This window comes from Rhipicephalus sanguineus, chromosome 11 (genome assembly GCF_013339695.2).
Source record: "Rhipicephalus sanguineus isolate Rsan-2018 chromosome 11, BIME_Rsan_1.4, whole genome shotgun sequence".
Classification (NCBI taxonomy): Eukaryota; Metazoa; Arthropoda; class Arachnida; order Ixodida; family Ixodidae; genus Rhipicephalus; species Rhipicephalus sanguineus.
The window spans coordinates 119,398,732-119,415,773 of NC_051186.1; the positions used below are offsets into that span (position 1 = coordinate 119,398,732).

At 45.7% G+C, this 17,042-nt stretch overlaps 1 protein-coding gene across 17 annotated transcripts in view; it reads right to left on the reverse strand.

Annotated features, from left to right (window-relative positions):
• The window catches only part of LOC119373346 (uncharacterized), a 273,279-nt gene that overhangs the window by 97,816 nt on the left and 158,421 nt on the right, over positions 1 to 17,042 (reverse strand). For 7 of the 17 annotated variants that reach the window (XM_049420284.1, XM_049420282.1, XM_049420280.1 and 4 more), the window contains exon 2: positions 14,718 to 14,765. The exons of 6 other annotated variants lie outside the window; for them this stretch is intronic. In XM_049420284.1, coding sequence (XP_049276241.1) covers positions 14,718 to 14,765 — 48 coding nt within the window. Of the gene's footprint in view, positions 1 to 4,005; positions 4,175 to 14,717; positions 14,766 to 17,042 lie in introns of all 17 variants that reach the window. 4 more of the 17 variants (XR_005179825.2, XM_049420283.1, XM_049420279.1 and 1 more) reach the window with 1 other exon arrangement.

Here is a 17,042-nt window from a genome sequence, read left to right on the forward strand (position 1 = left end):
TTGCCCCGTAAAATAGGCTGACGTCCTGTTCCTGCGCAGCGGATTGGTTCAAAGGTTTGCGACTGCAGTCGCGCGACTGAAAAATCGAGCAGCGAGCGAATGAGCCAAAGCAGTTGCTTTGCAATCAAAACGGCCATTTGCGACCGTCTGCGACCATTCGCTTTGCGACCAACTTAGTCGCGCGGCCGTTCCTAGTCGCCGGTGCGAACGAGCCTTTATTTTGCCGGCACTGCAAAGTGGGCTATCGAAGGAATACGGCTTAGTGAAGCGTACTACAACATCGCCGTCAAGGTGCTCACCGAATAGTATGCCCGAAAGGATCTCCTCATTGATGCTCACATAGACTGACTGCTTTCGGTTGAACCGCAAGTATCATGACTGTGGGACGTGTAGGAGCAAATCCTGTTCAAGACCGGCTGTACGGGCAATCTTGAAGTGCTCTCTGCAGAGTACATGGTTGTTTCGCACCGACTACTGGTGCGCTCATTGCCGGAGAACCGGCCGATCCTGTAACGAAAGCGCACGAAGGCCGACACAGACATCGCGGACTGTGTGGGGCAATCAACAGAAGAGCAAGTGAAGGCAATCCTGAAGTTCATTCAAGTCGAAGAGGAAAATCGGGAGCAGATTGAGATGTCGCGTGAAGAAACCACTTCATGGAAATCGTCAGCAAACCGTGAGGCAGCGGACATCATGACACCGCCTCATCTACCACCCGCCCTAGCACTGACAGCGCGGTCATCATCACCAGGTGCCATATCAAGGCCCAGACAGACCATATGTATCTTCTGCGGCATCACAGGACACGTCACACGGGACTGCCTAACCACACTATAACCAGATAAAAATCGCCAACGGCTTTCCAAAAAGAACTGCTGCTTCAAGTGCGGAAAACAGTGATACATTGCTCGCAACTGCCGAACCGTAGCTAGGCTCAAATGCGACAGACGCTCAGGGCGTCATGTTTCTGCTCTGCGTGGTATTTGGGGCCCATGAAAAACGTGCAGTTCACAATTGACTAAAGCCGAACCAGGAGAGCCGGCCACATAACGAGAAAAGCAGGTAACAATGGTTCCTGCAAGCAGCACCCTCTCGCCATCTGTGTTGCTTCAAACAGCCTGAGTTTTGGAGTCTGGAAACCGTGGCCGCTGGTCATTGCCACTGCGGCTTGACAACGGCGGCCTGTGGACCTTTATGTGTAAAGACGTGTCACAGCAGCTTTGCCTGCCTTACACTGGATATGAAGAAATAGGCGTGTTTGCATTCGGCGGCTCAAACCACCCATGACATAACCAATGCTAAGGGTAAACTTCACGCTGTGTGGTCGTATTGATCCGATTGACATCAATCTTGAAGCTCTGGAGGTGCCAAAGGTCTGTACAATAAATGGATGGAAACAACAGTAAGGGGTCCGCTTTAGAGCGAACACTTATCAATATGATGCGCGACCGCAATCTGGCCTCTGCTAAAGAACCTCAAGGGGTCGAACCACAAAACTCCACGATAAGCGTTTTGATCGGTTTAGACCATTACTGGAGGATAGTGATCAGACGCACCGAGCGTTTCGCCGACAATCTATGTGCAACTGAGACCATATTTGCATGGGTAATAAGGACTGTGCGCTAGCGTCTACCATCCTTCATCACCGCGTAACATCAGTGCAACTGCCTCGTTTCTGCCTTGTTTCGACAACAGGCGCACTGAAGTCCGGCCTGGAGACCAAGCAAAGACGTGGCGCTTTGACGCCATCGGTATAACTGACGGCCAAGACGACGTGGGCAAGCATCCAGCGCATCATTCACTTATGTAGCGCGGTACATAAGAGTGCAGGACGCTACGTAGTACCGCTGATGATCAAGAAGCCAGGTCTCACGTGTTGTACAAACAGAACTGTTGCTGAAATGAGGCTCCAGCCTCAACATCAGCGGTTCGAAGATCACCCAGAAGTTCGAAGATCACCCAGAATACCATACCACCATCAGCGAGTACTTTAAGGAAGGCTACGCAAAGAGACGAGCGCCGTCTGCCCCCTGTGGACCGACCGTGTATTACTTGCCTCATAATGCGGTAGTCCGACGCGAAGCCATGACTACAAAGGTCCGCGTTGTGTTCGCTACCTCATCGCATGAATAAGGTGATCCGCCTTTGAACGGCATGCTCGATAAACACATCAAGCTAGGTCCTGAGCTTCTACGGCTGCGTCTGCAGTTCTCACCGTAGACTCCCGCAGCAGAATTCCTTCTCACCTGGGGCATCCGGAAGGCCTCCCTCCATATATGCATTGGTCGGAAGACAGAGACGCTCTTTGTTTCCTGTGGATCGAACAACTCCGACATGTGAGCATCTCGTCCCGGCAATCGCCGAGTGGGGCGTGACCCGGCCCCTTTTCGGAGCGTTTGCGGAAGCTTGCCTTGAAGTTACAGAGCGCACGAAGTTCACTTTGCTCGTTGCAGTGGGAGCATTTGCGAATAGAGTGAGCTGCTAGCTAGAAAAGCCGTAGCAGCGGCAGTTGACTTTGCATAGCCGACACTTGCAGCGCGCTGCTCAAACACAAAGTAACAACTGGGAGAGTTGTTCGAGCTCATCCTGTGTATACCTGCGTGTTCGTTTCGTGCCTCCGTCATTGTGTTTGAGCAGAGCGCTGCTAGTCTCAGGGTGTTGGAGTTGTTACTTTGCGGTCGTTCATTTCTCTTCCATGGTATTTATTACAAATGTGCGTAATTAGTCCGGTGCATCTTTTACAGCGAAAGCTGTTATGAGATCAAAACAACGGCCGTTTTTGGCGCCGTATTTGTCCGCCGCCGGCGCCGGTGTTCGTAACCGCTATCGCACGAAATAAGAAAAAAAAAGGAAATCCAAGATGGAACGAGGTTCGAACCAGGGCCCTCTGCGTGGGAGCCCAGTGTTCTACCTCGGAGCCATGCCAGTGCTTGAAACTGCTTTGCAAAAAGACCCTATACAGGCTTCATGTCGGGAAGGAACCACATTAACATATGTAATATAGCGTGGTAGAAGAGTAAAATAACAACTAGGCGTAACACAAAGCTAATTCTGTAACCAGGCGTCACACAATGCGAATTACGTAACTAGTTGGTCGTTTAAAGCTTCCACCCCATAACCTAGGGCTCAGCAATAAATGTTCATGGTCATCAGCCTCCGCATCAGCAAAGTGCACATAATGCCTTACATATGTACAGCGGGTGCCAGAGTTCTTCGTAGAATGACGAAAAATGGCATAGTGCTTGCTTCCCTCCTTCACAAAAATTATAATGATTAATAGCATAGTGGGTACCTCGCAAGTGTATTTGTAATTGCCAAGGAAACTCATAAGCTTCCCAAGACACATTTCCTGAGGGCCTCAATAAAGTTCTTTTCCTCTCTCTCTCCCGCTCTTTCTCACGTTAACATATCTTATATAGCGTGTTAGGAGGATAAAATAACGACCGGGTGTCACGCAATGCCAATTACGTCACTATTTGGTCGTTTAAAGCTTCCAGTCCATTACAAAGTGCTCAGCAATAAATGTTCACCGTCATCAGCCGCCGCATCAACAAAGTGCACATAATGCCGTACAGATGTGGAGCGAGTACCTCGCCTCTCCGCAAAGTGACGAATAGTGGCGTAGTCGGCGCTTCCTAACTTCACAAAAATTATGATTTCTGGCGTACTGGCTACCTCGCCTAGTGTACTTGTATTAGCCCCAAGAGAATTTATAACGGGCTCTAGGAATACTGCTCTTCCGTCTTTCGCTGTGACTGTGTTGCGTTTTCCGCGCAGACGTTTTTTTTTTTCGTGCGTCTTTTGTGCTCGAGTAGAGCGCTGCAAGTTTCGAGGTGGTTGCCGTTCTTCGCGTGACATTCCAATTTGCTGCTATCGCATTCATTTGTTCGCCCTTGCGACGTGTGTAAACGTAGTGTATAGAGACTGTCGCAAAGGCTACAACAGCAATTTCGTTCTGTTGAGGCCCTGCATTTCGCTCCCTAAGTATGTAAAAATTGAAATTACCTGGATTTTTACACGGGCAGAAACGACGGTACACGTTACCGAAAAGTACCCTGCTGCACCGTCGGCCGACTGTTGCAAGAGGTTGACAAGTAGGATGACTGACGCCCGTGCTCACGCAGCAATATCGGTTGCCGCACTGACTTGTGGAAGCACATCGGACGCCAAGTCCCTGCAACGGAATATTGACTGGCACTTTAACGCGACCGCGTTAAAGAGCCTTTTGGGAACATTCGAGCGCAGAAGCAGGCATTCGCAAGAACGAGAGACAGAACACGGGCGCTAACTTTCATCTACCTCTATTTGATACTTCGCCAGCAAATATACAAATAGAAAAGAAACATGCGCAGTAAATCACACGCATTTTAACGTAGCATAAAATAACTTCAAGAAAAGAGATTCAAGATAGTAAGTCTCTGCCCTACAAACCTACACGGACGTATCGCTAGCATAAATCCTTCTCCCTTCCTGATAATGCACGTTACTAAAACCTCTAGTGCATTCCTGTCCCTGCCTCTGCCCAGAATCTTTATCTTTATCTCGTTCACTGTCGGCTCATAGGCGCAGCAACCTGCGCAATGCTCAGCCAAATTAGTACCCCCGCTCCTAACAGCTCGTGAATGCTTTCCCACCCGGTGATCAATACAACCATCCGTCTTGCTTATATACGCATGCCGTAGGTGAACGGGGTGTCATAGGTAACCCGAGTAATACATTTAACAATCTTTGTACCAAGTTTTTTCTGACAACCACTTTTCTTTCCATCACACGGAATATCTGAGCACTATTCGGCAAGCTTGTTTGGAACGGAGGAGACGACAGGCACCCCAGCACGGTTCGCCACCTTCTTCACATAGTGCGAAACCTTATCTACACTCGGCATCACAACGGGCTTGACCGAGTTCTTTTCTGGGATGCTCACATTTCCAAACATAATCACCAACAAAAATATTGCTGGTAATGATTACTAATTCGTAGTATGATGAAATATGGTGTTGTGCGTAACTGCACTGGCAGTAAGCATGCATTCTAGGAGAGTTCAAAACGAGCAATGATGTGGGCACACACGTTCCCTTCCTCGCAACGCGGTGAAGTGTCTTCCGAGAAGTGAGCTGCGAAGCGGATGAGAATACTATGCGAGCGGGGCCTGATGACGCTATAGGGTTCTGCTCTTGAAGGCGAAGCTCAAGCGTCCTTAAGATTTAATATCAGGGCCTCTGCCGAGCAATGTTTAGGCTCCATCTTATGACTGTGATTTCTTTTTAAATTTAATCAGAGCATGAAATTATTTGTAGGCTACGAGTTTCATTTTACTCCTCTTGGAGTCAATGTGTGACTCGAAAACTTCGCCTTGTATTGATTGTGGTATGCATCATCGTCCTGACGTCGTGAGAATTGACACATCATAAGTGTGCATGCTACCGTTTGCCTTGGTTGGTATTTAGCGCTACCGAAAATAGGTCAATTGACCTATGATTCGGCAGGATCAGCGTTGTTGTGAAACTGCATGACGTTTTCATTTTTCGAATTTGCGCAGACCTCAGGAAGACCTCAGTCTTTATATAAAATTTGTTACCATGGAGTGGGAGTGTGAAATCACCTAAATATTTAACAAATAGCCTAATATTACACCCTTTATATGTACAGTACGTGTGTTTGCATATAGATGTTTAGAGCCTTTCGAGTTGCAGGCGGTAAAAATTAACGGTTGGGCTCCTATCTACTCATATTCTGCATTACTATCAGCGTTATATTGGCTTACGTTTATACTCAAGTCTATTCACACATATCCCAGCGTACTGGCGTTCATGCGCCACCTGACATATTTATTGGTCAGAGGCGTAGTAGGGGAGGGGGGGGGGAGGGGCTGACACGGTCTCCCACCGCAAACTATTTTACGGGAAGTTCTTGGTAAAAATATCTCGTGTGAGTCGTGTATCTCATGTAAATGTCCTTACTGGATTAAAACCACTGATAACTAGTATTTGAAGGTGCAACATCAAAAGGCCAGGAATGTTCGAGGGCTCGTGTCTTTGTTTGACACAACCTTAATGAAAACCAACAGGTCATGAAGCGAAGCATAGGAAACTTTATTTGTACTGTTTTAAGTGTATTGTAATAATTGAGATATAGATGTGATGAAAGTAAACTGGATGAGAACACAAGTTGCCGCTGACTGCTGGTCTTGATTAAGGTTAAGATAAAAAGGCGCATTATGGAGCATTATGGAGCACAAAAGACATTGCAAATCCAGCATATTTTACAGCCAGGCCTTACGCTTTAAGCGAATTTGCTCTGAGCAATCTGACTTCGATAACAACTGTAACCAACTACGCACTGCACTTCTTAAACAGAAATATCCGGCCAAGTTAGTCGATGACGCAGCGACGCGCGCCGACGCACAAGACCGTGCAGCACTCTGCGTCACCAAAGAAAATTCAAAAAGTCATTCACAGGTTAACTTGGTTTTAACCCACAACGCATCGGCGCCTAACGTCGCATTTATTCTACATAAACACCACAACATACGTATGCAGAGCGAACGCATTACAAAAGCGTTTCCAGAACCACCGCTTGTTGTCTACAGACGAGGAAAAAAATTTGCGGGATTTGTTAACTCCCTCTAAAACCAAACAGAACAATAACATCCAGACGGTTGGTTGCCATCCTTGTAAAAAACCCCGCTGTAAAGTGTGTGCGCACATGACCACGACAACACTGGCAGTCAGTACTGCGACTAACTTCGAATTCATGATTAAGGGCAGTTTTACTTGTGACACTGCAAATGTCGTTTATTTGCTAGAATGCTCAATCTGTCATGTACAATACATAGGTCAAACCGAAACTGCTTTTCGATACCGTTTCAATAATCATAAAGCTCATGTGCATGTCCTTCCTAACTTACCAATTTCAAGGCATGTCACCGAGGCTGGTTATTCTTTCAGTAACATTATGGCTGCAATACTGAAATCCAGTTTTAAATCACACCATGAACGTGAAGTGAGAGTCGTTCCTAATTCATAAATTCAAAACACTTTCTGACGGCATGAACGAGAGCCCCGGTACACTTACTTCCATGTCGCCTTAGTAAATCTCCGTTTTGTGTTACTGGTTGGTGTGTATTTTTGCACGATGTTGACCTATTGTCAGTTATTACGTACATAATGTCCATGGCCTTTATCGCTTCATGATTTTACTCGTATCCATTTCGCTTTGCGTGCTTTTTGATTTTGTTTTTATCTCTCTAACTTTTTTTTCTTTTTTAAAGTCCTGCTGAATGTCTTTCGGCTGCGATTATACTGCTGCATTTATGGCCTAGTGAGCGACTGCGTGCGCAGTTTATCTTGTAGACCTAGTTCATTGCACACAAGTTCTAAGGTATCTAATACGTGCCAATTCACTATTGTATAATAGTGATGTATAACCTTGTTTCTTAAACTACTGATAACGACTTAGCCGTGTGATACGCAAAGAAGCGGCTGATACATGTGGCCTGCGTGGCATCTGTAACCATTCACTATGACGAAGGCAGGCCCTCCTGCCGAAACGTTAGTAAAACTTGTGTTTCGCACGTTTGCCGACCTGTTTTTCTACCGTATATATATATATATATATATATATATATATATATATATATATATATATATATATATATATATATATATATATATATATATATATATATAGATGGGTATAATACAACGGAGGTGTTGTCAACAATGATATAAATATTTATTTTTCAACAGTTTCGGGAGGGGACCTCCCTTCCTCGGGCATTGTGTTAAAACTGACGTCGAAGTTCGGTCTTGCTTCTTGCCGCGTCGCTCTCGCCTTCAAGGACGTTTCAGAGAGTGGGGGAGATAGATTACGAGAAAAAGAAAAAAAGGAAAAAAGAAAAAAAAAGAAAAAAAGGAGAGAGAAGGACACCGACGAAGTCAGAAAACGAGGCGAGAAAAAAAAACGCTAACTGTGTATGGCATGAAGTCGTTGAAGGTGTTTGTCGGTTCGCGTCGGGCGCAGGGCCACCGAAAATTGTTGTCGCGAAGGGCAGAATGAGGCACCTGAGGGAAGAGTGTCCCCTTAATGGGTCGCCATACCGCCTTTCACCTCCGCGCGCTCCCTGTGAAATGCTCCAAGTGGTAGAGGAGCGTAAGCACTTTACATTGTACAAGTAGTGAAAAACATGAACAAAAAATAAACAACAAAGAGAGAAAAGAAACGAAAAGCAAGAATTCATTAATTCCCTGATAAAAGACATCCCACCGACTTTTCCCTCTTACCAAAAGGACACAAACCATTTCATCCGCGAAACTTCTAGTCTCAACATCCCAGTTGATAGCTTCCTGGTGACCATGGACGTCTGCTCACTGTACACTAACATACCCCACCGCGACGGAATTGGGGCTACGGTTTCTGAGTATGTGAAGTTTGACTCATCGACCGGTGTAAGTGGCGAGGTACTGTCTAAACTTCTCGACCTTGTGTTAAACCATAACCATTTTGAGTTTATTGGCAAGCACTTCCTTCAGGCCAGTGGCACTGCAATGGGCACAATAATGGCCCCGAACTTTGCAAGCACCTTTATGTCATGTCTTGAAATCCCATGTATTGAGGGGCGCGCCTTGAAACTTTGTATTACAAGAAGATTCTTGGACGACATATTCATTATATGGAACCACGATGAGGGGAGCCTTCAACAGTTCATATGGGATTTCAACGAGATCCCCCATCAATTAAATTCACGCATAGCATTTCTAAAACTAGCATTAACTTCTTGGACGTGACTGTTTTTGTCAAAAATGAACGCCTTTCAACAAACCTTTACAGAAAGCCTAAAAACCGGCAATTGTACCTACATTTCAACAGTAGCCATCCAAGACATTGCAAGACGTGTATTCCATATTGTCAGGCCTACCGGTATCGAAGAATATGCACCGATATACAGGAATTTGACAAACACGCAGAACGCCTAAAGAATTCTCTATCACAACAAAATTATCCCGAAGACATTATTGACGATGCCATACTACGTGCTCGCAACGTGAACCGGAATGACATAATTACGGAGCCAAAAACAGTATCCAAAACAACTTCCCAAACAAATCTTGTACTAACTTACTCCTCATCGGTGCCACGAGTTAACAACATACTTTCCCGCCACTTCAACATGATTAGGCAAAGCAAACGACTGACTTCCATCTTCGCGGAGCCACCTCGCGTGGTGTACCGCAGGGATAAACACCTGAAAGACATTCTTGTCAGAGCAAAAACCAACCCCGCAAAAATTGAGCCAGGGTGCCGCCCCCACGGAAAAGCTTGTTGCAAGGTATGCCCACACATGGTCACAACGCCTGAATCAAAGGCAAGCTTCTCAGATTTCAAATTCAACATTACCCAAAACCTAAATTGTGACTCCAGCAATGTGATATACATGTTACATTGTAACGTCTGCGGGCAAGAATACATCGGCCAAACGGACACGCCATTTCGGCTGCGGTTTAATAATCACCGGTACCACGTCACTTCACCGCCGAAGCTACCCTTATCCAGACATCTGCGCTTGCCAAATTACAGCTTTGAAAATATCAGCGTAACTCTTTTACAGTCCGGTTTCCAAAACACGCGCGCGCGCGAACAACGTGAGGCATATTTTATCTTTAAATTTAGAACATTAACAGCCGGCATCAATGAGGACCCTGGAAGACTCTCCTGCCTCCGAGAGATAAGCGAAAATGAATTTGGCAACACGGAATCATAATTGAGACCATGTCTATTTTTGACTGGCTCGTACGTGTGCAGTGTCGTTTACTTTCTTGCTTTTCTTTCTCCCTTTTTTTGTTTATTTTTCTTTATGTTTTTCACTAGTACAATGTAAAGTGCTTACGCTCCTCTACCACTTGGAGCCTATTCACAGGGAGCGGGCGGAGATGAAAGGCGTTATGCCGACCCATTAAGGGGACACTCTTCCCTCAGGTCCCTCATTCTGCCCTCCGCGACAACAATTTTGGGTGGCCCTGCGCCCGACGCGAACCGACAAACACCTTCAACGACTTCATGCCATACACAGTTAGCGTTTTTTTTTCTCGCTTCGTTTTCTGACTTCGTCGGTGTTCTTCTCTCTCCTTGTTTCTTTTTTTTCTTCTTCTCGTAATCTATCTCCCCCACTCTCTGCAATGTCCTTGAAGGCGAGAGCGACGCGGCAAGAAGCAAGACGGAACTTCGACGTCAGTTTTAACTCATCGACCGAGGAAGGGAGGTCCCCTCCCGAAACTGTTGGAAAATAGATATTTATATCATTGTTGACAACGCCTCCGTTGTATTATACCCATTACCCGAGAAGAACTGGCCCAGTGAACCATATCTGCACTTATATATATATATATATATATATATATATATATATATATATATATATATATATATATATATATATATATATATATATATATATATATATATCGCAGCAACAGGAGTGGGGAGGTTTATTCGGCCTCCGACGTTTCAGCGGAAGTACCGTGCGCGCGCGGACCTTCAATCTTTGTATTATCAGGGACGATAGCGGTTCTTTGCCGTCTGCCTACTCCAGATGTACTGCCCTCCTGTGAAGCCGATGCTTAAAGCTACTGCCGCTCACTTTGACACCGGTCACGCGAATGGTTATTTCGGTCGAAGCACGGTGTGAACCCTGCAATACGGCTGGGCGTGAGCGTATTCACGTGGGATTGTTTTATATGTCACGGGCTTAGTTTAAATACATGTGAACCACTCGTTTTGGAATGCTCTCTTCTACAGAATAAAAACGCCAGGCCTGCGCTGAAACCGCAGCACAGTCACAGCGAAAGCTGGAAGAACGGCGTTTCTAGAGCGCGTTGTAAGCTCTCTTGGGGCTACAATACAAGTACACTAGAAAGGTACCCACTACGCCATAAATCTCAATTTTTGTGAAGTTGGGAAGCACCTTCTAAGCCATTATTTGTCATTCTGCGGAGAAGCCAGGCACCAGCTACACCTCTGTAGGCATTATGTGCACTTTGTTGACGCGACGACTAATGACGATGAAGAATTATGGCGGAGCTCTTTGTAATGAGTTGGAAGCTTTAAACGGCCCACCAGTTATGTAATTTGCATTAGGTGAGGCCCGGTCGCTATGTCCCTCTCCCATCATGCTGTATAACATACGTTGACGTGGGAGAGAGACGGGGGGGGGTGAAGAACTTTACTCAGACCCCGAGGAAATGGATTATGCGCTTATGGGCTTCTTTGGCAACCAATCCAAGTGCACTTGCGAGGAACCCACTACGGTATAAATCATTTGTAATTTTTGAGAAGTATGGCAGCAGGCACTGTGCCATTTTTCGTCATTCTACGGAGAGCGTTGGTACCTGCTAAACGCATGTAAGGCATTATGCGCACTTTACTGATGCTGTGCCTGATGACGATGAAGAATTATGGCAGAGCCCTTTGTAATGGGTTGGAAGCATTCAACAACCTACTCGTTGCGCAATTCGCATTGTGTGACGCCTGGTTACAGAATTCGCGATGTGCGCCGCTTGGTGCTTATTTTACTCTTCTACCACGCTATACTGCATATGCTAATATGATTCCTTCCCGAGATGAAGCCTGTATAGGACCTTTTTGCAAAGCAGTTTCAAGCACCAGCATGGCGCAGAGGTTGAATACTGGGCTTCCACGCTAAGGGCCCAGGTTCGAACCTCGTTCCATCCTGGAATTTTTTTCTTATTTCGTTTTTTTTCTTATTTCGAGCGATACTGGTTACGGACACCGGCGGCAGCGGCGGACAACTACGGCGCCAAAAACGGCCGGTGAAATGATCTCATAACAGCTTTCGCTGTAAAACGCACTTGGGCATAAAGTGGAATATTAAAAACATTTACGTAAGTGACTTTAGGTTCTGAAGTAATTAAGCACAATATAAACCTACTATAGCGAGCGCCACATCCCAGCAAAGGTTATGTAGTGCTTTAATCAGTCCCGGTGAACCACATTTTCCAAACGATTAGTTCTAGTTGCGCCAAACACCCGGTATACCCGTGTTTTTTATAAATGTGTTTAGAGATTGGTGCCTATACATGGCTCCTGCTACTCCTCTTCCCTTACTTATTAATTTGCGTCACGAACTTATAAATAAAAGTAGAGTACTGTAAAACTCACTCACGGTAATGTCCTTTATAAAAGGAATGTTCTCACGTCATGCATAATGTCCACGTGTCGAGAACAATGTTCACACACAAGACACAAAATAAACGTTCGCACTTTGCCGAACAGTTCATCTCACTGTCCTTTGTACAATGCGATCAAATATCACTGGGCCCTTCCCGCGCTTTAAACACAGCTGTCTTGAATCACAAGAGACAACGCGAAGCATGTGACCAGAAGTATCTCAATTTTAAGAATTACAAAAGTGAATCAGTATCTTTTTGATATTTCCGACTCTTCTAAAAAAGTGCACTAGGGCGCGTGCAGCAATGTTTTGGAATGTTTCTGTTGGCCATGGAACCAACACTTTTGCCAATGATAGCGGACGTCTACCCAATCTGTTTAGATTTTCTAAGAATTTTTTACGGGGAACAGCATAATTTTTGCACTGTACAAGGAGATGTTCTATGTCTTCTTCAGCCTCTTCACATGTACATGTAGCGGAGTTAGTTCATGTAGTCATTGGTGACCTAACGACTACACGACCGATGGTATCTGTACTGATTCGAATGCCCTTCTGTAGTCCACGAACGCTTTATATAGGGTTGCCTCGTACCGAGTGGACTTCTCTACCTCCTTATCGATCACGTGGCTGTGATACATTCTAGGGAAACCTTTCCTGAACCGGCTTCCTCTAGTTTAGCTAAAATGTACTGTTTTATTGCGATAGCAATTATATGGGCACTCTCGACGGGTTTTTGCCGTCGCCGTCACCGTCATGTCCTTCCTGTATGAAGTCCAAATTGAAAAGATCCTCCCGCGCACTGTGTGTTTTACAACGGGTAAAAGCGCGCGAGCGGGGGCGACGAACGCGGCTGAAGCAGAGATCAAACGTGCCGGCCCATTTCCGTCGCTCGGAGGCTGCAAGTGATAACCTCACCCCGCTCGGGAGGTCTGCCATCGAAGCGACAGGAAAGGTCCCGCCCGTCTTTAACGAGCCTTATAAGAGCGAACACGCGAGAAGGGGGAGGGGGCGCGGAGTGTCACGCGAGGAGCAACTTTGAAATTTGAATCTAAGGGCGCGGTCGCGATCGCTGCCGCGCGCGCTACCTCGAAAGCCATCACAGCGGGCGGCTCGTATACCATTCTACGTGCTGCGTTCTCAACGCGAAGTGACTATGCGGAGAGCATCGCTCCCTGGAGCAGCCGTATTCTCTTACACCAGCGTTGTGTATTTATGCAATATCGGATACAAAACAGTTAGCGGCCAGCCTCACTTCGTGTAACACTACAATTTGTTGCTATCGCATTCATTGCTTCGCCCTTGCGGTGAAACTGTGACTTTTTTCTTACCGTCTTTGAAATTATTTTCTTAAGTATATTTGTGGTACTGAAACTAACGTAGTGATTCTAAAATGCTTCAAGACCTTCAACATCTCTCTCCTTGCGTGTTAAATATTAGGGGCATTTTCTCAGCTCACTGGAATATTTAAAATTTTTAGAAAATGACAATGAGTGTAGTGTCGCAAGTTTCTGTAATATAATATCTCCTCCCTCTATGGTTGAATCGAGAGTCGTGGCGCCTTCTGCGGACACTTTTCCGCGGGAGATAATACTGATGGCTTTTGGGGCAGAATTTCTGCTTACATATTGAACTTGGCTGATTTGATTTCATGTAAGCTTGGATGACTTATCTGTCAACTGTAGACTTCGCATTTCAGTTTTTGAGCCACCTTGACTATGTCACTGGAAAAATTGCTAAGCTTGCCTTGCTTATCTTTTAGTGCGTGCATTTCGGCCCGCCCTGTGTAGAGTCCGCTTTTAGCTATTTTAATGCTGTTTTGTTTTTTTTTACTGTTGCTTCTATGTTTTTGATGCACCTGATGCCGAATTTTTTGTTGATATGTGTCTTACCTCAGCCAATTCTAATTTTCATGTTGGGCTAGTCATTTTCTTCTATTTTTGTTTCATCTGTTGTCATTTTCCATTAAGTCTTCCCAGGTCCGGGAGAGTTGATAATTTCTTCTTGTTTGAAATCTTCATTCTTATTATCGAGGGTAATTCTAAACTAGGGTAATTCTAGCGAATAGGATAATTCTAGCCAGAGTAATTCTAGCCACGGTGATTTAGTGTTTATGGCTCTCGACTGGTGACCCGAAGTTCGCGAGACCGAATGCCGGCCGCGGCGTCTGCACTTTCGATGGACGCGAAGATTTTTCAGGCCCATGTACTTAGATTTAGGTGCACGTTAACGAACCCCAGGTGGTGAAAGTTTCCGAAGCCCTCCAGTACGGCGTCTCTCAGAATCATATCGTGGTTTTGGGATATTAAACCCCAGATATTATTATTATAATTCTAAACTTGTCATTTTTATTCTGACAACTTGCAGGTTGGCCGGTTCTTGTAGGGAATTTGGCCCTCGCTCTCATCAGGTTGAGAACTATTCGTGACCAGACTATTCTATGGTTACTACATTACAATTCACCAATGGCATCTATGTCTTGTACTGTGCTTGTACCACGCCTGCGGTTCTAAACGTACAAAATTTCTCTACTCACCAGCTGCTGGTAACCGGGATACAGATATGGTAATACCTCTCCGTCAAACTGTAAATGTAGAAGTGCAGGTTACAAATTATTTCGTGGATCAGTAAGAATATTCTTATTTATCTAGTTTATTGCACTTGTTAGTATACACCTCTCAAAATACTTGAACATGGTATGTCGCTGGTTTCGACAAGTGGACTGCCCTCCGTGAAGGCAGTTGACGAAGAAAAATCCGCATTTGGAAACGTTGGCTCCAACTGACAATCCCTGTTCAACTAGTTTTCATTCTTTCAAGGCTCCATCTTCCAATGAATTGCTGTGCTTTTGCGTATCCATTATGTGGGAGAAGCGGCATTTACTTGCATCATGCTGAATAATGCCCCGCGCGCTTTCATGTAGCCGACCCGTTTCGCGTACAAACAATGTCGTGCGCGCGGCGTCGGAATGTCATACACTACCGATTGTTTTGGATTTGTATGATTAGCTTGAGCGCGCAATGCGAACAGAAGAGATTATCCTGGAACTAACGCTGCTAACGCGGTCACCAACGATAAGGTTGTAATCTTCGATGCCACATGTATAAATTCCGACGTGCCTTACCATTGATGACATTACTCGACGGCCGGCGACAGAGTACAGCATGAATCGCTTCTGCGTTGACTTTTCATTTGCCACGCACAAGTTCGCCCAAATAAAGCACCTGTATTTCCCATACTTGCTGCAAACTTCACCGTCAGAACCACGTGACAATATCGCGCAGTGCATAAGCCTACAGCCTGCGACACACGGCCGACCTCGAGAAGAACAGCTCTGCTGTAAAAAGTTGGAGAGCGCTTGAGCTTCGGCCCAGGACAAGAGCCCGATAGCTTAATCGGGACCCGTTCGCATCGCCTTCTCAAAGGGAAGCCTCGCTTCCTTTCTAGGTGGACACCTCAACAGTGCCGCAACGAACGTCTGTGCGAGTAACGTTGGCCATTTCAAACTATTCTACAATGTCTATGCAAGTGCAGTTGTGAAGTGCCCACTGCGACACAATTCTTTCTTTTACGATACAGCTAAATACCCACTGCGCGTCCGTAAGCTAACACGCGAACCTACGCAGCTGCTCCCCTCGTTGACGCGTTTGCTGATGATGATCATTAAATATGCGTGAGCGCTTTGTAATGAGTGAGCATCTAAACCTCTCATTCTCTGTGCAATTGACATGTCTTTATGCCGGGTGCAATTCTCCGCTTCTGCCACTCAATATTACATGCGTTACAGAGTAACTCCGGCACATTTTCCACCGTATTGGGATGTTGCCTTCTTCAAGTGGCATTGACAGCCCTGTAACAAGTATGGTGGTTCATTTCACTGAGGGACTCACCGAATAATTTTAAATAAACGAGAAACGATGTGCCGAAACTGGAATTGAAAGAGGGAGCTGCTTGTTGCAGGGTCCACTATGACGTCATGACATGCACAGCACACGCATTTCTTTTAGCGCGCAAAAAGAAGAAGGGCGATGGCATCCCACGCGAGATCGAGCTGTGCCAGCCTTCCCGAACTTGCCGGCTACGATTCCAGCGAAGATTGCAGCTACTATGTCAGTGCGGATCTCCCTTTGCCTTAGACCCACCGGCGCGCGAAGCCCTAATGCTTCCTTCAAGAGCCCGCTGTATTTGTATCTCTCCCGAATAAAGTGATTAGAGTAAAGTGTTGAATTGCGCAAACAGCAAAGGGACTAACGACAAACAGAGCGCAAACTACAACAAAAGTTACCAACAAACTTAAACTCAGAAATTTTGGACTGTCTGTCTCTCTGTTCGTCTGTCTGTCACCCGTTTGAGTCACCTGGCTAAAGTTTAACCACTTGCTGAACGCCCAGCCATCTTAAACCTCTACCTGAAAATACATAGATACGTAATTCTAAAGGCCCTTGTGTTTCTTAGGCTGCGCAAAATGCTTAGTGTTTTTTGGGCTGCGCTGCAAATGCGACGCTATTTGCATAGCGTCGATTCAACATCAACAATGCGCGGCGATTCAACATGGAGCAGTAGGACTCATGTAGCACGGCCGGCAGAAGACTACCGTCTTTCGACGACATTTCCAGCGAAGCACGCAGATACGCGGCCAATTTCCCTTTAACAGAAATATTTGCCCCATTCTCAGCGACATTTATTTAGCTAAAGTTGACGAAGCCATGGCTGATAGTCTAGGTAACCTCAACATAATCAAGGTTCATACATTTGTAGACGACTATCGCATTCTGTAGGACAATGACCCCGTAGTTGAAGTGTCATGCGCACTAGGTACTCTTTCTTGCTTTAAATATAGCTTTAAGGCACTAACTCTCAC